This window comes from Peromyscus leucopus, chromosome 1, assembly GCF_004664715.2.
Source record: "Peromyscus leucopus breed LL Stock chromosome 1, UCI_PerLeu_2.1, whole genome shotgun sequence".
NCBI classification, from domain to species: Eukaryota; Metazoa; Chordata; class Mammalia; order Rodentia; family Cricetidae; genus Peromyscus; species Peromyscus leucopus.
Window position 1 is genome coordinate 56450268 of NC_051063.1, and position 25171 is coordinate 56475438.

The 25171-nt window shown below is 56.0% G+C and overlaps 2 protein-coding genes across 15 annotated transcripts; one reads left to right on the plus strand and one right to left on the minus strand.

Moving 5' to 3' along the window:
* The first annotated feature begins 1448 nt into the window (after positions 1 to 1448).
* Ehbp1l1 (EH domain binding protein 1 like 1) lies at positions 1449 to 19976 on the plus strand. 14 transcript variants are annotated; one of them, XM_028855873.2, is made up of 21 exons: positions 1449 to 1859; positions 4618 to 4675; positions 4878 to 4973; positions 5670 to 5723; positions 5814 to 5992; positions 6071 to 6213; positions 6662 to 6697; positions 6793 to 6861; positions 6946 to 7108; positions 7267 to 8260; positions 9923 to 10105; positions 10617 to 10774; positions 10862 to 10910; positions 11731 to 12429; positions 17744 to 17813; positions 17933 to 17988; positions 18085 to 18208; positions 18446 to 18545; positions 19144 to 19217; positions 19300 to 19414; positions 19546 to 19976. In XM_028855873.2, the coding sequence occupies exons 1-21, from the start codon at positions 1756 to 1758 to the stop codon at positions 19643 to 19645; spliced, it is 3624 nt and encodes a 1207-aa protein (XP_028711706.1). In that variant the 5' UTR covers positions 1449 to 1755; the 3' UTR covers positions 19646 to 19976. The 14 variants fall into 14 exon arrangements, with proteins under 14 accessions (XP_028711706.1, XP_028711707.1, XP_028711704.1 ...); XM_028855874.2 differs by having other exon boundaries at positions 9929 to 10105; XM_028855876.2 differs by having other exon boundaries at positions 1450 to 1859; positions 7267 to 7675.
* Positions 19977 to 20756: 780 nt separating this feature from the next.
* On the minus strand, positions 20757 to 23384 carry Kcnk7 (potassium two pore domain channel subfamily K member 7). Its single transcript, XM_028855947.2, has 3 exons — positions 23011 to 23384; positions 21352 to 21750; positions 20757 to 21141 (listed from the first exon to the last, which is right to left on the minus strand). Exons 1-3 carry the CDS (start codon positions 23327 to 23329, stop codon positions 20909 to 20911), a joined length of 951 nt encoding a protein of 316 aa, XP_028711780.1. The 5' UTR covers positions 23330 to 23384; the 3' UTR covers positions 20757 to 20908.
* Between the last annotated feature and the right edge of the window lie 1787 nt (positions 23385 to 25171).

Below are 25171 nucleotides of genomic sequence, written 5' to 3' on the forward strand. Positions count from 1 at the left end.
TGAGGGGAGAAACTTTCCACCTCCAGTGAGGGGCGGAGTTGCAGCGGCACAGGAAATGGGTGGGCCAGATCTGGCGGACCCAGGGGCCCACTGGCCTGAGTGGGGAAAGCTACAAGACTCTCTCCTTGGAGTGGGTACCCCGTGGGCTGTAGGGGGCGGTCGTAAGAGGGAGGGGTGTGGAGGCCGAAGGGAGTGAAGTTGGTCTGTAGACAAGCCCTGGAAGCGAGGCTGCCCCAGGGCTCAGCTCCATTTCTGGAGACTCAGAGAAGAAAATTGGGGTCGGTTGCAGTCTCAGACCACTCAGCCTCCCCGACCTCAGCACTAAGGACTTGCAGCGGTGTACACAAAGGGCTTCCTCGAGGAAGCAGAGGACCACACCGATGGGGTGGAGAGGCAAAACCGGTGTCCAGCCTACGAAAGCCTGCACATTCTCGAGGTTGCACCCGGGCACCTCATCCCCATTCCCTATCGCAGTCACTTGCCTGCAGGAGATGCACCCAGCTGGCTCTCCTGGAAGACCAGGCGTCCTTTCCAACGTGAGGGTTTGCCAGACATTGGGGAGGGAGAGAACACATAGATGTGTTGCTCCAGGACACTTCTCTAACTGACGGTAAGACACCTTGCAGAGGCTCATTACCATTCGAGTTGGATGGGTGAGTGATAAGGAGTAATCTAGGCGTTAACACAACAGCTAACGCCCCAGGGACTTCCCAGGGGAGGAGGGAAACACCCATATACACATTTCCTCTAGACCTGATAACGGATCGCATTTAATGAGACATGGCAAAATCAGCTTGGCCCAATGCTAACCGCTTCCCCAGGTTTCAACCTTCTATGGCCATAAAAAATGGAACTATAATTGGCCCCATTTAACAGGCTTCAAAACTGAGGCTCAGAGTGTCAGTGCTTTGTCCAAGATGGCACTCTTGATTAGAAACCAATATTCGAAACTTGCATCGCTTGTGAGAAGTGAGGACTGTTTCCCCTCGTACCAGCTGATAAGTCAGGTTTTGAGACCCCAGGTGCATCCCGCCAAGGCTGGCTCCCCCCTCTGAACTCTTCTCTGGTTAAGAAGACGTGAGTGTTACAAGAGTCTCCCACCTTGGCTCTGGCCCAGTAGACACTCCGGAGAGCAAGGCCGCTTTTCTTTCTCGGTCTCTGCTTTACAAGCCTGGGAAACGGGGTACCAAGCACTACCCAAGGTTGCAGGCAGGAAGGGAGGCGGCTGGGCGAGCTCTTTGGAGGGCAGCACCAAGTTGAGGGTTGTCAACTCTTGGAGCGCACACGTTTCCCCACCACCACCCTATCCGGCCCGCGGGCGCCCACCAGGCCCGCTTTGCGGTCGGGACGCCTTCCCTCCACCCCCAAGCCGGGTGTCGATGCCCGGGTCGCGACGCTAGGTCCCGGAAGCAAGGTCGCCCCGCCCCGCCCCGCGCTGCAGCCCCGCCCGCCTTCAGACGGGGGTGCGGCTCCAGGAAACGGCGCGCTCGCTCGCTCGCAGCTCGGAGCTCCGACCAGCGTTCGACGCGCCGGGACTGCCCCGCAAACTCAGCCAGCCCACCCGGCGGACCCCAGCGGCCGCCCCAGCGAGCACGGCCTAGACCCAAATTCCAGACACCTCTGCACGGACGGGGCGGACAGGACGGGCGTAGCAGAAAGGGCGCCCAGAGACCATGGGGAGCCTCTCAGGACCAGCAGTGGCGAGCAAGCGGGATCCCCGAGCCTGAGAAGTGGGCAGCAAGAGCCGCTAGGGCCATGACTTCGGTGTGGAAGCGCCTGCAGCGAGTGGGCAAGCGGGCCGCCAAGTTCCAGTTTGTGGCTTGTTACCATGAGCTGGTGTTGGAGTGTACCAAGAAATGGTGAGTAGAAGGGAGGCCTGAGGGGGTCCCCCCAAGACTGATGTGGGACTCCATTTAGCTTGACCTGTTTGAGCCTGAGAAAATCGTTCCAAGTCAGACCGCTAAAGGGGTTCTTCGTCCTAGGTGTGTCTTGCAGCTTGGGGGACCCCAGGAGTTGAGAGGTGCGGAGAGCCTTGTTGAGGCAAGACTCAGAGGCAGGAGAAGAATCTGTGCTCACATTTAAATCAGCTGTGGTCAGGGCTGAGGGAGGAGGCTTCGTTCCTCGAGCCAAGAGCGGTGCAGGGTGGCAGTGGAAAACGGAACAAGTTTTGAGGTCTCCAGGTGGCCAAGGCTGGGGACAGACTTCATGGATCTCAGTCCAGTTCAGAGGGAAGAGGTGGCCTTCTCTTTTTCCGCCCTCCCCCTTCAGCCGGAGTGGGCCCCAGAGGCTGAAGATGTTTCCACAATGTCCTTAAAAGGGGAAACTGAGCTTGGAGGGATGAAGGGGGAGGCGGGGAGAGGCTTAAAGGGGCCCGAGGTCCTAGGGGTTGGTGGGTCCGGGAGGAGAGGATCTGTCGAGGGAACGGTGGCAGGGTGAGGGGCCAATTCGCAGGGAGTGCAGGCCTTGTCTTGGGCTGTCAAAGGGCCCTGGGGGCATCTGGCTCACATGCCCCCACGGGGCAGCTGCCCAGGTCCCTGCGTCACACCCTAAATATATGTGCTCGCTGGTGTCAGCTTCCCCTGGCTGGATTAGGACAGCTGTGGGGGCCTCACTGGCCAGGCGGGGCTAAATATAGAGTCCCAAGGGGGAAGAGCAGGGGTAGGCCGGAACCAAGGGGTTTAAAGGGAGGGGCATGAGCAGAGGCTGGGGTCCTTGGGGCAGCCGCCATTACTCTCTTGAACACGCTAGGCCTCCTGGGAGGCCCCCTATGCAGTCAAGGCTGAGGGAGAATGGGAGCTAGTTGAGGGAACACAGCAGAGCTGGCACTTGAACTCTGGCCTCTGGTTCCTGCTCCAGCATTCTGGGTGAGGCCAAAGGGACGCTGGGCATGGTGCTGGTGAGGAGACAGAGGGTACAGACAGTGTCAGTGGGCTGAGTCACAAGCAGCAATGGCTAAGGCCTGCTGGATTTCTTAGCCAGGAGCCCAGGACAGGAAGCTGCCCCTGCCTAGGTCATAGCTTCCCAGGAAGGCGTGCCTGTCCTGAGTCAGGCTGCCCAAGCAGGCCACACCCTCCCTAGGCACCCCTGCTGTTTCCCTTTTCTGGGAAGGCCTTGCTGGGCCATTGCCTGTGGTTTGGGGCTGGTTTGCCTACTTCTGGGTCAGAGGACTCGAGACTCAGCTGTGTGACCTTATCTGGCCCATTTCTCTGTCTCAGAAACCTCAAGGGTTAAGAGCAAGCCGCTTGTCCTGTCTCAGCCTCCAGAGAGGCCGTGAGTTGGGCAGACCTACGCATCCAGGCATGGGGCTGGAAACAAGCAGGGAAGGTTCTCAGGCTGCCCTCACCTCGCCCTTTCCTGCACCAAGCCCACCCTCCTGGGCAGTGGTTAGACTCGAACCCAAAGAGGCCCCGTCCCCGAGGCCCAGGCACGAGTCAGCACCTTGTCAGGGACTAGCTCTGTGCGGCTGTCCTTGCTTGTCTCGGCCTCTCCCGAGTCTCCACCACGTGCTGCTCTTCAGCTTGCCTGAAGTCTCCTCAGACTTCCCCTGGGCTCCACTGTCACCGGCCCTTCAGAGCGATGGTCAGTGGATCCGGATTTGAGGATGTAGGAGTCCTGCCTGACCCTCCTCAGGCCAGCCAATGCCCCGGAGTGCAGCGGACCCTCGGTGTGGGGGTGTCTCGTGCCTGGCTAACCCTGTGCTTCTCTGGCCTCACCCCTCCCTTTGACCTCACTCTGTCTCGGCCACTCCCCAGCCTCAGACCCTGTACGTGGCTGGTTCCTCCAGCTGGAGCCTCCTCTGAAGATCAAAACCACCTCCTCCACTCCGGCCTCTGCTCAAAGAGACAGCAGGCAGGCTCTTTCACAGCCCGTAAAGGTCGTTACTAATTTATTTTCTTATACACACACACACACACACACATACACATACTTTTTTCTTTTCTTTTCTTTTCTTTTTTTTTTTTTTTTTTTTGAGACAGGGTCTCACCATGTAGCCCCTGCTGGCTTGGGACTTGCTGTATAGACCAGGCTGCCCTTGAACTCAGACCTGCCTCCATCTGCCTCCCAAGGGCTGGCATTAAGGATCTGCACCACCAAGCTAGGCTTATTTTCCTTTTTGTCTATACTTTTCTCCTATCTTCCTTCTACCTCAAAGGGTCTTGCCTCAGCCCCCGGGGGTCTTGCCTCAGTCCCCGGGGGTCTTGCCTCAGCCACTGAGTCTGTCTTCTCCCTCCTTTACTTTGCCCTCAGAACAAGCTGGGCCCCAGAGGTAGTCCACATTATTTGTGAATAAATGGACTCCTTTACCGCCAAGTCTTCGTCTTCCCATGTTCCTGTGTGAGCACACATGTGTGTGACTCTTCCTGTCTGTCACTCTTTTTCAAAGGCCCTGCTGGGCCATGATGCCCCAATCTCCACTGTCCAGGCCTTTGCCCTTCGGTCCCTGCCCCTCCCTGCCCGGGCAGCCCCACCCTACAACCTGTGACCCCAGATAAGAAGCTGCCCATGCCCTCTCCTTGGGAAGGGGACCAGGAGAGACCCCAGGGAGCTAGGAGAGGAGGAAGAGAAAATGGGGAAGCTAGATGGGGCCTGGTCAAGCAGCTCTTGCCTCTCTTCCAGGCAGCCAGACAAGTTGGTAGTGGTATGGACGCGGCGGAACCGACGTATCTGCTCCAAGGTGAAAAAGATGGGCAGCTGGGACTCCATGTTGGAGGAAGGGCCGAGGGGGAGGTAGATGGGAGTGGATGGGAGAGTGTAATCAGGTTCATGTCATCTCCGCGTCTGCAGGGAGAAAGGAAGATGAGGTGAAGGAGATAAGGGCCTGAGGGTGATGGGGGAAGAGTTGAGACTCAGGCGAGGACCCCTACTGCCTCTTGCAGGCCCACAGCTGGCAGCCCGGCATCCAGAACCCATACCGTGGCACTGTGGTGTGGATGGTCCCTGAGAACGTGGACATCTCTGTGACCTTGTACAGGGTGAGTCTCTAGAGCTTGGGCATAGACTAGCAATGCGGAGTATGTGACCCCACTGGTGTGCTCTTCACCCACAGGAAAGAACCAAGTGTTGGGACCAGGAATTTTGTAGGTTTCTTGCAAGTGGCTGGAGAGGCCTTCTTGTTGGGGGGTGGGGGCAGCATTTACCCAACCTGTAGTAAGGAAGTCACCTGGGATCAGAAGCCAGGGCACAAGGACTGAAGAGCTGGCTCAGCAGTTAAGAGCACTGGCTGTTCTTCCAAAGAACCTGGTTCCATTCCCAGCCCACACATGGTGGCTCACAACCATCCGCAACTCCAGTTCCAGGGGATCCAACGCCCTCTTCTGTCCTATAGGGGCATTGCACACACACACACACACACACACACACACACACACACACACACACGGTGCAGAGACATAAATGCCGGCAAAACACCCATACACACAAAATCAAAGTAAATAATCATTTTACAAAGAAAAAGAAAAGAGTCAGAGTACAGGGCTGGCTGGAGCTCAGGTGTAGAGCATGCATGGCTTTGGGGTTCAGTCCAGTGCCACATATGCACACTCAGAGAAGCCAAAGCGCATTCCAGCAGGGAGCAGCAGGTGTGACGGCCCTGCCCCAACCCAGTGCAGACTGTTCTTCTGGCATTGCCCTCCTTGAAACCCTGTGCTCACCAGCGCTCCCCTCTCCAGGACCCGCACGTGGACCAGTATGAAGCCAAAGAATGGACTTTTATCATTGAAAACGTGAGTGTCTGGGTAGGTTGGACTTGCAGTCTCAGGGACCTCAGGACAGCACTGATACTTCTTCTGCCGTTGGCCTACCCCCACCCACAGGAATCCAAGGGACAGCGGAAGGTCCTGGCCACGGTTGATGTGGACCTGGCTCGTCATGCAGGGCCTGTGCCTGCTCAGGTTCCACTTCGTCTACGACTGAAGCCCAAATCTGTGAAGGTAGTGCACGCTGAGCTGAGCGTCACTCTTTCTGGGGTGCTGCTGCGTGAGGGCCGCGCCACGTAAGTCTTCACCTGTCCTCCCAGGCCCCGACTGGTGCTCTCTGACCCCAGCCCTCACCCCTGACTCCAAACCCACAGGGATGATGACATGCAGAGTCTGGCCAGCCTCATGAGTGTGAAGCCCAGTGACGTGGGCAACTTGGATGACTTTGCTGAGAGTGACGAGGATGAAGCTAATGGCCCTGGGGCCCCTGAGGTCCGGGCGCGAGGCTCCCAGTCAGGTGGGCTCACGGTTATCTACGGGTGGAGACTGCTAAGACCTAAGATGGATCACGTGTTGGGTGTTCTGGGGCAGGGCCGGCTTGTGCTTACCCAGAGAGAGGTCCTCATCACAGCACCTCCAACCTGTCCAGCTGCTCTGATTTTCCAAGCTTGTTCTTGGTCCTGTGGGTTCGTCAGTCTTGAGCAGAGTCCTGTAGAATGGGTCTCCAATACCTCCTCATGTTCCGGGCCATCTCATCCCGGTGTGGATGCCCATTTGGTTCCTATCAGGCCTGAGAAGCTGGGTCCTATGAAGTGTGGGCTCTGTCCAGTCTCTTCCTCCCCCTGGTCTTCCTTCCTCCCTCTGCTCTCCCTCCCTTCTCCTCCTTGAAGCCTTTTAGCCTTCATTTTTGTGGTTCTTTCTCACTCTTTCTCTTTCTGCATCTGCGGGCCTCCCTCTTCTCCAAGGCCGGGGCTGTGCCCTGAGACTGGGGCGTTTCCCAGGTAGGCCCTGAATTCTAGTTGGGGGTCATGGTGGGGTTCAAACGGTAGAGTCCTGCCTTGGCCTGACTATACCCCTCCAATGGATCCGCCTTCAGATCCTTCTCGAGAGCTGAAGACACTCTGTGAAGAAGATGATGAAGGCCACACCCGGCCCCAGCAGGCAGGTGAGACTTGGCCTGAGACTGGAGTTGGGGACTGGACCTATGTCACAATGCAGCGCCCTCAGCATCCTCTCCCTTTCTCCCCAGCTGCCACATCCTTTAGTGCTGAAGATACCAGCCCTGCCCCTGTGAGTGCCCCTGCGCCCCCGGCCAGGGCCTCCCGGGGCCAGGGGTCAGAACCAGCTGTTATAGCCGGGGGCCAGGTGGGGCCTGAAACCCCAAGGCCCCCACAGTCCCCACCAGAGACAAGGTAAGGAACCAGCTCTGTTGCTGTCAGAAGCAGATGCACACCACCCGGTCTCCACCCTCCTCTCTAAGGCGCTAACATTCTCAAGGGTGGTGTAGAGCTGTGTCTGAGTCTCAACAGGAGGCTGCCGCCACAACACTTGTTCCTGCTTTTTTCCTCAGGTCCACCAGGCAGCCAGGCCAGGACATGGTCCCCACCCCAGCCCCTCGGCTCCGGAAAGGCTCTGATGTATCCCGGTCCCCAGTCCCCTACAGTGGGGATGAGGACCCCAGTACCTCAGAGGATCCTCCAACAGGAATGGGTTCTTCTGGGGAGACCCAGGTCCAGATAAGCTCTCAGGAAGGGACAGAGGCCCGTGGAGCCAAGCCAGAACCAGACACTGAGGGCAGAGGCTCCAGGGAGGTTTTAGGAGGAGAAAGATCTGAAGTGGAAGAGGGCGACACTGGGGACAGGCCAGAGGCTAGCGGGGCAGGAAACAGAGAGAAGAACACTAAGGAGCCATGCATCACAGCTGGAGAGGCTGAAGAGAGTTCCAAACTTCATCAAGTAGCAGCTGAGCAGAAGTCAAAGGTACAACGTACAGCCATGGAGGGACCAGAGGCTGCAGGCCTGGGGCCTAAGGCAAGACCCGGGGAAACTCCCGAGGCTCCTCCTAGGAGTGCTCAGAGGAGGATGGGGGTACGGACCCAGGAAGAGGCTCCCAGTGACCCGAACCAACCTCCAGCTGAGCCTGAAGGGCATCTCGGGCCCCTTAGGGGTGCCAGGCCTGCAGACCAGGAGAGAGAAAGCACAGAGGTCAGGGACAGAGCCCCTGTTATTGGGGGGACAGGCCTGGAGCAGGGCCCCTTTGCTGGAGCAGCAAGCACTGGGACCCGGGTGGGCAGCTTTCAGGAAGTCCCCTGTGTTGGCCAGGGGGGAGTCTCTGGAGATCTGAGGGCCCAGGAGGCAGAAGTTAGGGAGCCAAGGGTTCTGGAAACAGAGGCTGAGTGGGTACCTTGGAAGGTGACAGGGACACCAAATACAGATGTTGGGAGACCTGAGTTTCAAGAAATAGAGACTGGCACATCAGGATCTGAAATATTGGAGGCCCAAGAGTCAGAAGCAGCAAAATCAGAGGCCCTGGAGTCAGAGGCTACTGGAACGGCACAGTCTGAGGTATTGAGGACCCAGGATGAAGAGATTGGGGTTCTGGGGATGCTGAGGACAGGGGCTGAGATAAGGGAGTCTAAGGAATTTGGGGTTCAGAAAACAGTTGGGGGTCCTACAGTTCTAGGTACCAAGACAGTGACAGCAGAAACTAAGATATTGGAAGCCCAGGAGATAGCAGATTGGGGCACTGGTGTACTGGAGATAGAGGCTGAGATACTGGGGACCCCAAAGACAGAGGCTGGGGAGGCAGGAGCTGGAATACTGGAGACCCAGAAGGTCGCAGCCAAGGGTTCAGAGGCTCCAAAGGTGGCAGAGGCAGAGATGGCAAAGTCTGATATATTGGGAATGCGGGAGACAGAGGTGGAGGAGGCTTGGAGTATTCCAAGGACAGAGACCGAAACAGCAGTAACTGAGATATTGGGGATCCACAAAGTAGCATTTGAGGGTCCAGGGCGCCCACAGATACAATCTAGCATAGTAGGGACCCAGGAGGCAGAGGTGGGGGGTTCAGGTGTTTCAGTGATACAGACAGCAGAAAATGGCGTCCTGGGGACCCAGGAGATATCAGCAGGACACAGAGTACTTTGGGTAGAAGCTGAGAAACCAGAATCTGAGATTGAAGGGTCCCTGGAGACAGATAATGGAGACTTGGGGATTCTGGAGGTAGACACTGGGCCAGCAGAAGCCAAGATCTCAGAGGCTCCAGAGACAGCAGCTGGGACTTTTGAGGTGCTAGAAATAGGAACCGAGGGAGCCAGGGTCTTGGAAACCGGGGCTGGCTCTTCAGATGTCCCAGAGAGAGAAGCCGAAGAGGTTGAGATACTGGAGGCCAAGGAGCTACCTGGGGCTTCTGTGGCTGCACTGAGAATAGTGGCTGAGATAACAGAATCTAGGATCTCAGGGGCCCAGAAGACCGAGCTGGGAGGCCCTGGGATATCACAGACAGAAGTTGGAGGGGCAGAGCCTGAAGGGGGGACCCAGAAAATAGCATCTGAGGGTTCAGGAGATCCAGGGAGGGAAGCTAAGATGGAAGAGTCTGAGATCTTGGTGGCCCAGGAGACAGAAGTGGAGATTTGGGAGATCCCAGAGGTAGAGACAGAAACAGTGGATGCTGAGTTATTTGGGACCCAGAAGGCAGAAATAGGAGGTTTGGAGACCCCAGAGTTAGAGGCTGGGACAGTGAAGTCTGAGATTCTGGAGGCCCAAGAGATGGAAGTAAGGGGGTCGGGGCTTCTGGGAACGGAGGCTGAGATAGCAGAAGCTGAGATGCTGGAAACCCGGAAAACAGAGGCTGAGATAGACAGGGCCCAAGAAATAGAAGCAAGGGATTCTGGGGTCTCCAGACCAGAGGCTGGAACAGCAGAGGCTGAGGTACTGAGGGCCCAGTGCGCAGAAAGTATAGTTTTGGAGTCTGAGGAGGCAAAGACTGACACTTTGGAGGTCCAGGGGCCTGGAGCTTGGGGAGCTCTCAAGTGTGAGACCTTAAGAGTCGCAGTGACTAACCAAAGAGTTTCTGGGGCTGAGGGGGTAGCAGCCGAGGTGTCCAGGGGACAAGAGACAGAAGCGAAAGTTTTAGGGATAGTAGAGGCCAAGTCTTGGACCTTGGGGCCCCAGGAAGCAGAGAGGGAGGGGTCTGAGTCTTCAGAGAATAAATTTGATATTTTTGAGGCCCAGGAAGCAGAATCTGGGGTCTTGGGAACCGTGAAGGGACAAGAAGCTGACGAAAGCCTCGAAGGGGCCAGCCTGACTAAGGCACAGGTGGCCAGTGGGGCAGGGGCTGGGGTACCCAGGCCCTCGGGGGCCTCTTCCCCAGAGGAGCCTGAAGAGGACAGGAGGCTGCCGGGCAGCCAGGTAGGGATGGGGGCCGCTGATGGCCAGTCTGCTTCTTCCACTAACCTGGGGCTGAGTGAAAAGTGACTCTGCATGGACCCACCTGTTGGACCGAGATGTGGTTTTGGGAGGGGAGGGGATTCAGCTTCAAGAAGGTCCCTCCTCCCTCCTCCCTCCTCCCTCCCCCTCTCCCTCCTCCCCCTCCCTCCTCCCTCCTCCCTCAGGATGCCCTCGCCCTTTCACCCTGCTAGGCTGCATGGAGCTGGATATCCTTAAGCTGATTTTCTGGGCTGACTTTGAGATGTGGCTGCTGGTGATCTCTGACCTTGCCTGGGCACCACTGACCTTTTAGGTGACCTTGGCAGATAACGTCCTTACCCCAAGCTGGAAACCTAATGCTCTGGCCAGTGGTCTCTGGTGATCCTTGCAAACTCAGAACCGGGGTGGTTTCATGCCAGGCCTGAACTTCCCCAAAGGGCAGAGGACACAAGTCATCAGAATACAAACTCTGAATCTACCCTTGTGTTCCCAGGCACCACCTACCCCGGTCAGCTCCAGCCAGTCCCTGCTGGAGTGGTGTCAAGAGGTCACCAAGGGCTACCGTGGTGTCTGCATCACCAATTTCACCACATCCTGGCGCAACGGCCTGGCCTTCTGTGCTATTTTACATCGATTCTACCCGGACAAGATGTGAGCAGCCGGGGACACGGGACGGTGGAGAGTAAGCCTGCGGGCATACCAGCGCCGTCCATGCTGACCAGCTCTCTCTCTCTGCAGTGACTACCTCTCCCTTGACCCCCTTGACATCAAACAGAACAACAAGCAGGTGAGATGCGGGCAGCCGCGGCTCAGGAAAGGGTCGAGCTGGAGATCAACCGCGGCTCAGGAAAGGGTCTAGCTGGAGATCAGCCACGGCTCAGGAGAGGGTCTAGCTGGAGATCAACCGCGGATCAGGAGAGGGTCTAGCTGGAGATCAGCCACAGCTCAGGAAAGGGTCTAGCTGGAGATCAGCCGCGGCTCAGGAGAGGGTCGAGCTGGAGATCAGCCGCGGCTCAGGAGAGGGTCGAGCTGGAGATCAGCCGCGGCTCAGGAGAGGGTCGAGCTGGAGATCAGCCGCGGCTCAGGAGAGGGTCGAGCTGGAGATCAGCCGCGGCTCAGGAGAGGGTCGAGCTGGAGATCAGCCGCGGCTCAGGAGAGGGTCTAGCTGGAGATCAGCCGCGGCTCAGGAAAGGGTCTAGCTGGAGATCAGCCGCGGCTCAGGAGAGGGTCTAGCTAGAGATCAGGCCGCTGCTGAGAACTGGAGAGCCAAGGTGCAGGACCCTGGACTGGCTTTTTGGAAACTTTAAAATCTTTTTGGTTACCAAATTGCTTGTTTGCCCTAGATTTGTTTTGGTGTTTTTAATTTTAAAGGCATATTTTCCCTAGAGAGTTTCTTGCCAAAACTCATCCTTTGAGAACTGGGTGGGCGATGTGCAGTTGCTAGGTAACAGTGAAGGCGGGCCTCGTTGCCAGATTATCCTCTGCAGGAGGGTGAAGGCGTTGCTAAGCAAATCCTGGCTCTGGAGTCTCAGGGACCCCCTAGGCTGGCTTGGATCTGGAGCGTTGCTGGATCGCTGCTGCTTCTGACCAGAGCGCACCCTTTCTAGGCTTTTGATGGCTTCGCTGCCCTGGGTGTGTCTCGCTTGTTGGAGCCAGCTGACATGGTTCTTCTGTCTGTACCTGACAAGCTCATCGTCATGACGTACCTGTGCCAGATCCGAGCCTTCTGCACTGGGCAGGAGCTGCAGCTGGTACAGCTGGAAGGCGGTGGTGGCTCTGGCACTTACCGTGTGGGCAACGCCCAGCCGAGCCTGCCCGACGGTCTGGATGCAGGCAACCTGGCGCAGCGGCTACGGGAGCATGGGGCTGAAGCGCCCACAGAGCCCAAGGAGGCTGTGAACCGCGGGGCTGGGGCGGCACCAAAGGTGACCTCTAGGGACATGGACCTGGCCTGCGCCTCCAAGGATGGAGAGGCCGAGGCTACCCAGGAAGCAATTCCCCCAGAGGCGCCCTCCGACGGCCCCAGAGCCCGGTCATCCACGTCCCCGGTGGCCCCCACAGAGGGGTTGGTAAACGGAGTGGGGGCACCAGGTGGTATGAGTGGTGTGAGACTGAGACGGTCCTCGGTCAATGGGGAGGCCGGGCCGGTACCCCCACCCCGAGCACATGGCTCTTTCTCCCACGTGCGTGACGCTGATTTGCTAAAGAAGAGACGATCCAGGCTACGGAATAGCAATTCCTTTTCCGTGGACGACCCGGACTCTGGGGCCGCAGTCGGCGCAGGACCTGCAGGAGCTGGGGCTGTGGTGAGTACCCCAACCCTGCTGCAGCTTAGGATAGTAGGGGGCTTTCAGAGAAGGGTCCTGAATGGTGCCAACGTCAGGGCTGGTGCAGGAGTGGCAACTTCAGAGAGGTCACTTCGCGCTGAATGCTGGGATGCATCCACTTCGATCAGATGGACCCTGGTGCTGTGGAAGGGTCCTCTGGTGTGGTACTGAGCACCCTGTGGGGGGGACAAAGCCCACAGAACACCTAGACCGCCAGTTGTGTGTGTGTGTGTGTGTGTGTGTGTGTGTGTGTGTGTGGTTTCTAACATTTGGTACTCAGTTTGTAGAAACACGGGCTGTAGCAGGAAGTTCCCAGAAGGCTCCAAGTTCAGCCCCTGCTCTTTGGGCCTTTTCTTTCTCTGTGGGTGGCCTTGGGTGTCACTTAGCAACCACCTGACCCATAGCAAGAGGAAGAGATACTGTTCTCTAGTGGCCCCTGTGGCTCCTCCCAGCCTGGAGATCTCTGGCTTGAATTTTTAACCCGAGGCTTAATGGGAGATAGGAGGGGGGACTTCTTGCCTGAGAGAGTGTCTCCACCCGTTTGTCTCAGGTCCTATCTCACACACACACACACACACACACACACACACACACACGCACGCACGCATACACACACACACACACACACGCACACGCATGCACACACACACGTGCACACGCACGCATACACACACATGCACGCACACGCGCACACACGCACACACACACGCACGCACACGCGCACACACACGCGCACACACACATGTGCGCACACACACACACACACGCACGCCCACGCGCACACACGCGCGCACACACATGTGCGCACACACACACACGCACACGCACGCATACACACACACACACACGCACACACGCACACACGCACACACACACGTGCGCGCGCACACACACACACACACACACACGCACACACACATGTGCGTGCACGCACACGCACACACACACACACACGCACTCTTCCTTGTGCTAGAGGAGAGACGGCCATACACGAAGCTTAGGGACCCGAGATGAACGCTGGCCACAGGCTTTCAGCTGAGAGGGGCAGCAGAAGCCGCTGCACACCTGCGCCCAGTGATGGTCCAATGGACAGTTTTCCCTGGTGAAAAAGGGAGGACTAAGGAAATAACTCAGAGATAGAGCATTTGCCTGAGAGGTCCTGGGTTCAAACCCCCATGTCACTACATCACAACAAAATGCTGGCGGGGTGGCAGATGCCTGTAATCCTAGCACTTGGGAGGTAGAAGCAGAAAAATCAGGAGCTCAAGCCATTTCAAAACCAAACAAAGCATGACAGGGCTGGGGTGTGTGGCTTAGCAGGTAAAGAGCTTACTGAACACACGAGGACCCCAGTTTGGCTCCCCAGCACCACGTGAAAGGCCTGCAGAAATCCGGCTTGTGTGATGGCATGTGCCCGTAATCTCAGTACTGAGAGGTGGGGACAGGAGGCTTGCTGCCCACCCTGTGTAACTTAATTAGTGAGCTCGAGGGTCAGTGAGAGGCGATGTCTCAGGAAACAAGGTGGAGGGCCGATGACTTCTCAGGTGAAAGTCTTTGTCACCCGAGATCTATCCCTGGGACCCACATGGTGGAAGGAGAGAAAGCATTCACAGTAGCTGTCCTCTGACTTCCACACCTGTGCTGTGGCCCGCAACCTCCTCCCTCAATACATAAATAAATCTAAAGAAAAGAAAAGAAAAAAACAAGGTGGCGTGTGATAGAGGAAGACAGCAGTTATCTGGCCTCCACACACACATCCACACAGGCAGCCACACCCTCACACACATGTACACAGGAGCATGCAACACACACACATAGACATAACAAACAAAAATATAACATGAGAGAAAACAGAAGAAGAAGATGGGAAGGTATGGGTCTCAAGCGAGGAGACCCACACAAGCAAAAAGGGGGCATCAGGGCATTCACACCTCAGATGCCAGTGAGGCCAGCCTGAGAACAGGAGCCCTGAGGGGCGGTCCAGAGACTGGTGAAGCTGGGAAGGAGAGGCAGAGAGGCATTTCCTGCGGGAGGAGGGAGAGGTAGGGACTTGTAGCCCAGCTGGCTAATGTAGGTCAGTGGCTCTTTAAGTCACAGAGGGAAGGCTCAGGAGTCAGGCTTCTGGGGCGAGTCCCAGCCTCTGGTCTTTCCAAGCCAGGCCCTCCTCCTGCCCTTGCTGCACAAGAGATATTTGACCCATGAGACGCGAGGAGGCTCTCTCATTGGCTGACTTTTGCCCCTACTGTTTTGGGAGGGTGTTCAGCCTCACCCCATCCTTGGAAGCTCCCCAAGGCCTGGAGTAGGCTGAGGTCAGGCACTTTGAGGCTGAGGTGGGGTAGAGGCAGCTGCGTGAGAAACCTGGGTGCTTCTAGGGCAGCCCATCTAAGAAAGTAAAAAAAGAGGAATTTAGGTCAGACATGAGGAAGAAGCTTTGGAATTCCCACCAGGGCTGGTGTGAGTAAGCACAAATTCAGCTGACATTTGGTGTTCTCCATCCCCGATTCTGCCTACTCTGCCAGGTGGGCCATCCCCACGATTCCATAGCTTTCCACGGTGCCCCTCACAGGAAGCCGTGATTCCTGCCTTTTAAGGGTGGGAATAGTGAAGTTGAGAGATGAAGAGGCAAAGGGAGGTGCTGTTGCTGTGAACGTGGGTTCTGAGCTTGCATTACTAATTGGCGCCCTCTGCTGGGCTCCACACAGATAACATCCCCCACCCCGGCCAGCCACTTAAACTTTCTGTGTTTTGGCCCTGAGGATAAGTATCAAAAGTGTGAAAACCCTTTGCAAAGTGACGTGAAGCCACCACTGTATGGTGTCAAAATGGGAGCTGAATGGTTCCCCAGGCGCCTTTCTGGAGTCCTTGAGACGAACTGCCGCCTTACGAGGTCCAGGAGATGTCAGTGCTTAGCAGTTATTACCTTTAGTCGTGGACCTGGTGTGCTGGACCCCGGGCCTATCTAGAGGGTCAGTCTCTTGGAGAGTTGCCTGGGGTTAAGAGCATGAATTGTTCTTACAAAAGACCTGAGTTTGGTTCCCAGCACCCATATCCAGCGGCTCACAGCTGCCTATAACTCCAGCGTCAGAGGATCTGACACCGTCTTCTGGCTTCCAGGGGTACCTGCACTTGTATGCACATTTCCACATACACATGATTTTAAAAATAAAATAAACCAGGGCTTGAGAGATGGCTCAGTGGTTAAGAGTGAGCATTAGTCTTCCGGAGGACCCAAGTTCAGTTCCAAGCACACAAGACAGGCAATTCACAACAGCCTATGACTCTATCTCCAGGTTATCCAAAGCCTCTGGTCTCTGAGAGCGCCCATATACACATGGCATACACTCACACAGACACAAACATATACACACAATCAAAAGTAAATCTTTAAAAATTTTTTTAACAGGACTGGGAAAATGTCTCAGTGGTTAAGAGAACATAGTAGTAATCCAGAGGACCCAAGTTCAGTTCCCAGTACCCACATCAGGTGGCCCACAATGGCTTATTCCTGCTCTAGAGGGATCTGATATCTCTGGCCTCTGTAGGCACCTACACTCACACACACACACACACACACACACACACACACACACACACAGACAGAGAGGCACACATCCATATATATATAATTAACAATAATAAAAATAAATTTTAAAAAATGTAAAAATCTTTAAAAATCAATGGTCAAATGTAGTGGTGCATGCCTTTAATCCCAACACTCAGGAGGCAGAGGCAGGTGGATCCCTGTGAGTTTGAGGTCAGCCTGGTCTACATACCGAGTTTCAGGCCTGCCAAAGATGATGCATAGCGAGATCCTGTCTTAAGTAAACAAACGGGTCATCTCTAGTGAGTTAGAGAGGCTGTAGTAGCCAATAGCATGAGGAGGCGTGTGGGGTTTGGAGCTACCATGAGTAAGCCTTGGGGTGATCTCTGCCTCAGTGGGGGACCAGGACAAACTTCCAGACACACGAGGGCCAGGAAGGGAGGCAGAGTGTGTGCAAGGAAGTCTGAGGAGCCAGAGGGGTCCCCACGGGGCCAGGAAGGTCCAGTGGGTTTGGAGCAGCTTAAGATGGAGGATGGTTTTCAGACCAAGGAAGCTTTTTAGGGAAGTCAAAGTCCATGGCTGTGACCAGAGGGCGGTGACTTGGTGGGGCTCTGGTGGGAAGGGCTGAAGCTCCCCACTGTCCTGAGGCAGTGAGACTGGGGGCTGAGATGGGGTGTGGAGAAAGCTTCACCGTGAGTGACTGTTCTGAGATCCGTTTGGGCAAGACCTGTCTGCTCAAGGGTGAGGTGAATGGCAGGGCATGATGGTGGCTGGCCTCACCACAGCTAATCCAGTCCAGACATGATAGCACCTGAGCCAGGAAGGCTTGTCTGAGAGGTACACACTGGAGTGAGCAGTGGGCCAACTCTGATAGGTTCCACATCTCGGACCCAGAAAGAGGGCTAGCAGTATTGACAGGAGCCAGGCTGTCAAAGTGAGTTCAAAGTTAGGCCCCAGGGGCTGGGCAGTAGGCTTAGGGGTTAAAAGCAAGCTCTTGCAGAGGACCTGGGTTTGGTTCTCAGCACCCACACAGTGGTTCATAACTCCAGTTCCAAGGGATCTTCAGGCCATCTGACACCCTCTTCTGACCTCTGCAAATACTGGGCACCCATATGCTGCCTATACATACATGCAGGAAAAACACTCAAACACATAAAATAAATAAATCTAAAATATTTGTAAAAATAATTGGGCCCTAGTAACAGGGAATGGGGCACAGTGGGACCAGACTTGGTCCTTCCAGGATGAACTTATTCTGTCAAGAGCATTGTTGTCTCTAGGTATGGGAGCCTATCAGGTAGGAGGGAGCCCCCTTCTGGCCGGAAGGTAGATCCCGACTCAGGATAGCAAGGCAGTTAGTTCTCTGTCACTTCAGGGGCACTGGCTAAGTGACAGGAGCCAGATGACTCACCCGAGGGGGCTCTTGAAGGAATGGGAAAAAGGGAGAAGACAGGCCTCTGCTGTGGCTTACCCAGCCTCTTACCACTGACTTACCCTAAAATAGTTAGCAACTCGACGCCTCTGAAGGAGCGTTTGGTGGGTGGGCCCAGGCCTCAGATGGGAGTGAAGGCGTGGCTTTCCCTTGAGGAAGGCTTTTCCCTGAGGAGGTGCTTCTGGCCCTGGAGAAGTAGCTGGAGCAGCTGTGTCTGAGACTAAGGATCCTCCCTCCCCCGTGTGTGAGAGGCTGTGGTTATCTGCACTGATCGGGACTGTTGGAAACCCATCCCAGCTCTCAGCAGACTTTTTCCACAGGAAGGCCCGAACCCCGACTCCAGCCTTGACTCAGGCCCATGCACAGCCCCAGCCCCCCAGCAGCCTTCCGGTGAGTGGTTTGGGAGATGGGGTGGTGACCCAGCTTAGCTCTGGGTAATCACAAATCCTTCTGGGGATTCCTGGGGTCTTCTGCTAGCTGGAAGAACCTAGCCTGGTTTCTATCTGCAGGTGGGAACCCTCCTTCCGAGGAGCCACCCCCCAGCCCAGGGGAAGAGGCTGGCCTGGTAAGGAGGGCTAGCTGGGTGGGACTGCTGAGGTAGGTATTTTCTGAGCAGGGCCTGTGATGAGCTCCCTGGCCTGTCTTCCCCCTTCACTCCCAGCAACGGTTCCAGGACACGAGTCAGTATGTGTACGCAGAGCTGCAGGCCCTGGAACAGGAGCAGAGGCAGATAGATGGGCGGGCTGCTGAGGTGGAGAAACAGCTGAGGAGCCTCATGGAGTCAGGTGGGACAGGCGTTTTGGGGTGCACTCCTCAACAGTCTCCCTAGGTCTGCCCAGCCCTGCAGCCCTCCTGACCGTGGGAGAGGCACAGCCAGTCTCTCTGGTGGCTGGAGGAAACCTTTGGAGGCATTGTAACGCGGGTTTCTGAGAGGCCACTGGGAAAGAAGAAGCCCCCTCCCCATCCTCAGCCACTCTGCCTGGACAGGAGGCAGCTCTGGTGACTGTCCTGGCCTAATTCAGGTGCCAACAGGCTGCAGGAGGAGGTGCTGATTGAGGAGTGGTTCACCCTGGTCAACAAGAAGAATGCGCTCATCCGGAGGCAGGACCAGCTGCAGCTGCTGTGAGTCCGGCCTCCTTAGGCCCTCTGAGCCTCTGCTGGCCCACCCGCCAGCTAGCTCAGGACTGCCTCGTAGACAGAATGAATCTTAGCTCTGCTTAGGGTTAGTCACGTCTTTCTTCTCTCTGCAAAGATCTTTTGGGAAAGATTTTGCTCAGCAATCTTACTAATGTTTTGTCTTATCTAACTTACTGTATAAAAGCTCTTTAGTGAGCAAACAGGCCCTCCAAATCGACCCTAGCTTTACAGTAAGAAAAACAGGCTCCGAGAAATCTGAGCAGGCTCTGAAGTGGGGTGGCAGGCCGCTCTCCCCATCTCTGCCTTTACCATCCTGCATGCCAGAGGCAGCTCTGCTTCCCCAGAACAACGTTAGCTTGCTTTTTCATCCAGATATCCTTTTGGGGTATCGTGTGTATAAAAGTGGGATGCGGGGAAGGAGCGACAAAGATCTAGAGTGTGACCGAGGGCAGCTGGAACACTCTCTGAGTGGGCAGAGCCCTGGGGTTCTCCGAGCCCGTCGCCGTGGAAACTGGTAGAGATGAAGTGGTCACAGCCTTGGGCTTGCCCATCCCACTGACTGACGTGGCCCCTCCCCCATCAGCATCGAGGAGCAGGACTTGGAGCGGAGGTTTGAACTGCTGAGCCGAGAGCTGCGGGCCATGCTGGCCATTGAAGGTGGGAAACGGGACGGCGGAGGCTGGAGGTAGGAACAGGGCCAGGGTGGGCACCCTCCTGACGCGGGCTCCTGGTCTCTCAGAGTGGCAGAAAACTGTCGCGCAGCAGCGCCGAGAACAACTCCTGCTGGAGGAGCTGGTGTCACTAGTGAATCAGAGGGACGAGCTGGTCCGGGACCTGGATCAGAAGGAGCGCATGTGAGTCGGGGACCTGGAAGGTTCCGGGAATTGGAGAGGCCCCGGGGCGCACTCCTGGGATGCCATGTCTGGAATCTCAGGGCTTGCAAGTAAGGCCACCTTTGAGACTGACTTGGACCCCTTGTCCGCAGCGCTCTAGAGGAAGATGAGCGCCTGGAACGCGGCCTAGAGCAGAGACGTCGCAAGGTGAGCCGGCAGCTGAGCAGACGGGAACGCTGCTTGTTGAGCTGAGCCTCCTGCCTGGTTCTCGTCCTTCTTTTCTCTGGTCGTGGACCCGTCCTCGCCAGTCCCCAAGCCTGCACAGCGGAGGACAGGCCCCTCGCCCCATGCTCCTTCAACGGGCAGCAACAGGGCAGACCAGACCCTAGGACTGGAGCAGTTGAGCCCGCCAGGCAGTATTTATTTATCTGCGTGTGTGTGAATGTTTTGGCCGTGGCCGGGATTCCAGGGGCGCTGCACAGAACTCTTCCCCTGTGTCTACAAAGCCATGGCGAGGAGACTGCCACCTACGTCCTCCTTCCCTTTTGTGTCTGGAGCAATAAAGTTGGACTGGGACAAACCAGCGCCTGCCCTTTCTCAGTAGGACCTCAATAGAAGGAAGAGGGTGGGACTTAGGCTAATAATGCCGGCTCTGTGATTCTAGCCTGGGCCAGCTGAGCTCGGCGGTTCACAGATGCGGCCTTCCAAGGATGAGGGCCAGAGGAAAAACTCATTTTGAAAGAAAATCTGAAACCACGGGCATGGTGGTGGTATACACCTATAAATCCAGTATTTGGGGTGATGGCGGTAGTAAAAAGATCAGGAGTTCAAGACCAGCTTTGACTATGGTTTTTTTTTTTTTTTTTTTTTTTTTTGAAGACAGGGTATCTCTGTGTAACTGTCCTGGAATTCGCTTTGTGGCCCAGGCTGGGCTCAAACTCAGAGATCTGCCTGCCTCTGCCTCCCGAGTGCTGGGATTAAAGGTGAGGCACATATTTTTAATCCCAGCATTGGGGAGATAGATCTCTGTGGATTCAAGGCCAGCCTGGTTTACATTGTTCTAAAGAAAAAAAGTTGAAATGGGTCATTCAGATAGCCCAGTGGATAAAACCATTTGCTGGGCAAGCTTGAGAATCTGAGTTCAATCTCTGGAACCACCTAAAGGCAAACAGGAGTGAAGCAAATCCACAAACTTGTCCTTTGACCTCCATGCCTCCACATGTGAGTGCACCCCCTCCCCACATCACCACCTCCCATATCCTCCCCCACCACAGTAGATTTTTTTTTTTTTTGATTGTTGTACATGTACTCACACAATTGAATTTTTTTCCGGTGTGGGAAGATTGAGCCCAGAGCCTCCTGGTGCATGCTAAGCAGCCCATTTAATTATTTAACATTATCCCCTGACATTCTGGTACCCACAATCCCTTCCTGCTGTGCTCCCCAGCACTCCTCCGGGCCTCCTGCTCCAGGTCCTCCAGCGTAACGAGCTGGAGCCCTGTCACCGGATGTGTGTTAGCAAGCTGGGGTCCGTTCTGATGCTGATGCCGGAATGGTTTGCTCCACTGCTGGGGGGTCAGGAGGCGTGGTGCTCAGAGCCAGCTCATCCTGGCCTAGGATGCCATCTTGGTCTTCATCTGTTCTAGAGCCAGTGGGCCCAAAGAATGTTACCATGGCACGGACCTGTGGCAGCTCTGAGAAGGTCTCTACCGCCAACAGCATGGCCAGGAGCCCCAGGAGCAAATAACCTGAGGAGAAGAGCTAGTTAGGGCAGCTCTTAGGGTGCTCACAGTGCTCCCCATCCACTTCCCAGTGTGATGATCCACCCTAGTACTATTGCAACTCCCAACATGGCCCCCAGAATTCTTTGGACTACAACACCCACTTGGTGCCCTAGGGTAGGATCTCTCCCTGAGTTGTAGTCGAGGCTCCTCTACCCTCCTCTTTTCTGGACTCACCAAGAAGGGCAAACTGTCCAAGATGGTAAATGGCCGGATGCAGGCCATGTCCATGGCCAGGCAGCAAGTCCCCTAGGCCGATAGTGCTGAGTGAGCCGAAGCAGAAGTAGACAGCTTCCAACAGGCTGCAGTCGCCCTGGATAGCCCACAGCACCAGCGCCGGCAGAAGCACAAACACACAGGCCACCAGGAGGCCCAGTGCCGCTGCCTGGAGCAGGGCAGCCTGGGCTGGCGCCAGCCGCCAGCGAGCAGCTACCCAGGCACCTGGGCGACTGAACACAGGCAGCAGGCAGTGGCGCAGGGCAGCCAGGAGTGCTAGGGAGGCTGGTAGCCCAAGGGCTGCATAGACCACACAGAAGGCCTTTCCACCTGCGGACAGTGGGGCCATGTGGCCATAGCCTGCAAAAGAGAAAACGGTGGGCAGCGAGCTTTGGAGTGGGATGCCTTTGGGGGTCACGTTTCTCTCCATCTTCTCCCACACAAGTCTGCCTTTGGGCAGCCAAATGACATGAGCGCTTCGGGCTGAGATCCTCTTTGACGGGATGGATGGTGGGCAGGTCCCTGTTGTCTTTTCTGGAAAAGTAATCCTGAAGACATTCCCCTAGGCCTCTGCAGCTGGAAGAACTTAGAACTGATGTTGTCTTTGACAGGCCCTTCCTCTCTGCCTGTACTTCAGGTGGAACCTAGAGAGCCTCATGCAATCCGGGCAGGGGCTCTCCAACTGATGCACTCCTAGCCTGACATCGCCATCCTGAGGCTGATCAGTTCTGTTCTTAACCACTATTTCCAAATCTACACCCCGGGGGGTGCCGTCTGATGTCATTCCCCACATGGGTAGCCATCTTTCCGTGTGCCATATCTTGTGCCACATTGAATCTAAATCTGCCCGACCCTGGTTTACAGTGGGGGACCCAAGCAAGAAAACCAGAAGTTCTGAAAGGTGAACTTTTTCAGCGTGTGCGAGAGACAGCAGTCAGAGGCAGAGAGGAGAGGTGTGGGAGTGGGCCATGCTGGGAGAACAGGATCAACGGGGTTCACAGGCTGTACCCAGAACTCACAGGAATCAGAGGTGAGGTAGGAGAGCAGCGAGGACTGGGTGGGCCAGAGGGCATGTGTCCAGAGCCCGGTCCCATTCTGCTCCAGCCAACCGGAAAAGAAGTTAGAAATGCACACTTCACTTGAACAAGTATTTAGACTATTTGCAGGACAACACAACCAAACCAAACCCTAGGACTTTTATTTCCCTGTGCCTGAGCACATGCTGTTCTCCTAGCCAGGAATTTCATCAACCCTGGGCTCAGAGCACATCAGTCCTTCCTCTCCTCACCCTCTTCAGAGGGTGGCTAAGCTGCGTTTCCTACAGCATCTCTCCATCCAAGAATCTCTCCCACCCTGCCCTATTCTTTGCCTGGCTTCAGGCCCACGTGATCTGGGCTTCTCTCCTGGATTCAGAGTGCACAGGGGTGGGGCTGGGGAGGCCACACCCCTCCTGGCAGCTTAAGTGGAGGCACCAGTTGGGGTGTGTGGTGTAGGGGAGCCCCAGCTGTGATGTCAGGCCTGATAGAGCCTTGGCTTTGTCTGGAGCGTTGGGATGGGGGAAGGGCGGCGCTCTAGGGCCCTCAGAGCCTCCTCCTAGGTTGTCTGGTGGTGGCGGCCTACCGGTGGTGGTGAGGATGCTGGCAGTGAACAGCAGAGCTGAGGGCAGATCCCAGTTGCTTGCCTCTGAGCCGTTGCCCAGGCTGGAGACTCCATGGGCCTGTGCTCTCAGGACGGCACCTAGCAGCTCCACCAGTGCCTCAGGTGACAGGCAGGCCCTGTGCTCTGCCTGGAAGGTAGACAGCTCAGCCTGGAGCTGGGCCTGGAGCTGGAGTGCCGGGGGGCCCTCCAAGGCCTGTAGCACCACTGCCCCAAGGCTCAGGGCCAGCAGGTGGGCCACAACCAGGAGCAGGTATCTGGCCCAGGGTTTCAGACTCCCCATGGCATGGAACTGAGTCTGGGTGGCGAGGGAGCTGGCTAAGTCACCCGGGCCACCAGGGAGGGGTTGCGAAGGGCGTGGCTGGGAGGAGGTGCTGCGTGGGTAGGTGGCTGAGATGACTGGGGTGTGAATGGAGGGAGGTGAGATGAGCCTCCCAGTTTCTGGGGCAAGACATGGCAGCCAGGCACTGGGGGGAGGTGGAGGAAGGCACTGGTGGAAGAGTCGGGGAGAAACGCTGCCTGGAGAGGGTCTCCCACCTACTCACAGTCCCTCAGCCGTGTATCCACTCCAGTTCACTCATTCAGGCCCCGGGGAGAGGGCAGACGCGGGTTTCTCCCCTCCTGGTGCTCATACAAGAAATCTGCTGAGAAACCACCAGGGAGGGCAAGCTTCTCGGGAACTCTTTGAACGAAGTAATATTTCAGCCAGAGAATAAGAAGCCAGTTAGGAGCCGGGCTGTGGTAACGCACGCCTTTGATCACAGCCCTCAGAAGGCAGCAGCAAGCCTGAGTTCGAGGCCAGCCTGGTCTATATAGAGAGTGAGTTCCAGAACAGCCAGGGCTACACAGAGAAACCCTGTCTGGAAAACCAGAACAGAACAGAAGCCAGTTGTGGCGCTGAAAAGATGGTTCCGCTGTGAAGAACACTCGCTGCTCTTCCGGAGGGTCTGGGGTTGATCCCCGGCACTGTCATGGCAGCTCACAACTGCCTGCAACTCCAGTGCCAGGAGATCTGACCCTTCTTCTTGCTTCCTCCAGTTCCAGGCACACTTCTGGTGAAGACATACATGCAGGCAGAACAACCATCTCTATATTTTAAAAAGTATATAGGGCCAAGTGTGGTGGCACACACCTTCAATCCCTGCACTTGGGAGGCAGAAGGGCAGATTTCTGAGTTCGAGGCCAACCTGATCTACATAGTGAGTTCCAAGTCAGTTAGGGCTACAGAATAAGACTGTCTCAAAATAAATAAATGAAAAAAATTAAAATTATGTAAGTCAGTCACAGTAATCAAGAGACTAACTATAAGGAAGGGTCTGAGGACACAGGCTTTTGGGGACAGTGGACCCAGGGAAATCTCTAGAGGATTCTATGGCACTCTGTGTGGAACACTGGTGGTCTAGGCAGAGGGTGAAAGAACTGTGGGATTAGTTGGAAGTAGTTGTGGAGAAAATGAGGTAGGAGCACTCTGGACAGGTGCCAAACTTCCTACCCCAGCTTTTGCTGGGGACCTCCTGCCTCTCTGCCTGGCTGGACTACAGACCAGGAATGGCTGCCATGTGTCAGTGGGTTCACTCATAAACCATGGGGGGGCCCTGGCCTAAGGCAGTGGGTGGGAGTAGATGAGACAGAAGTTCCAAGCAGTGTTGAGAATGCCAGGGTGGGTCACTGCCATACCCGGTGGGCGTGCGATACCAGGTGGGCGTGCTTATTCTGCCTAGATCCAGGCCATGGGCTAGAGACGAACCCAGGGCAAACCCTCAAGATGTTTCCCAGAGCTATGGGCATGAGATCGACTTAGCGTGGGGATAGCAAGGCTTGAGAAGGATGGCTAGAGATGGTGGCATTGCATCTGGGCCCCCACTGGCAGGGACCACGCAGCAGCAGGGTGCAGCAGGGCAGATCTTCACTTGAATGGCGGAAATGGCTCAAGTGGGAATGTGGAGTGGACAAAGGCTGGCAATGGTCAGAAGGTGGAGGAGATCAGTATCTGCAGTGCCGGGGAGGCTGAGATGGGCCCTGGGAGAGAAGTGTGGTACAGGCGGTCTAGATCTGTCCCAGGCTGTTTATCTGCTCATTGAGGACAGGGACACTGGGTTACCTCCAAGAAAGGTGACAGACTGCA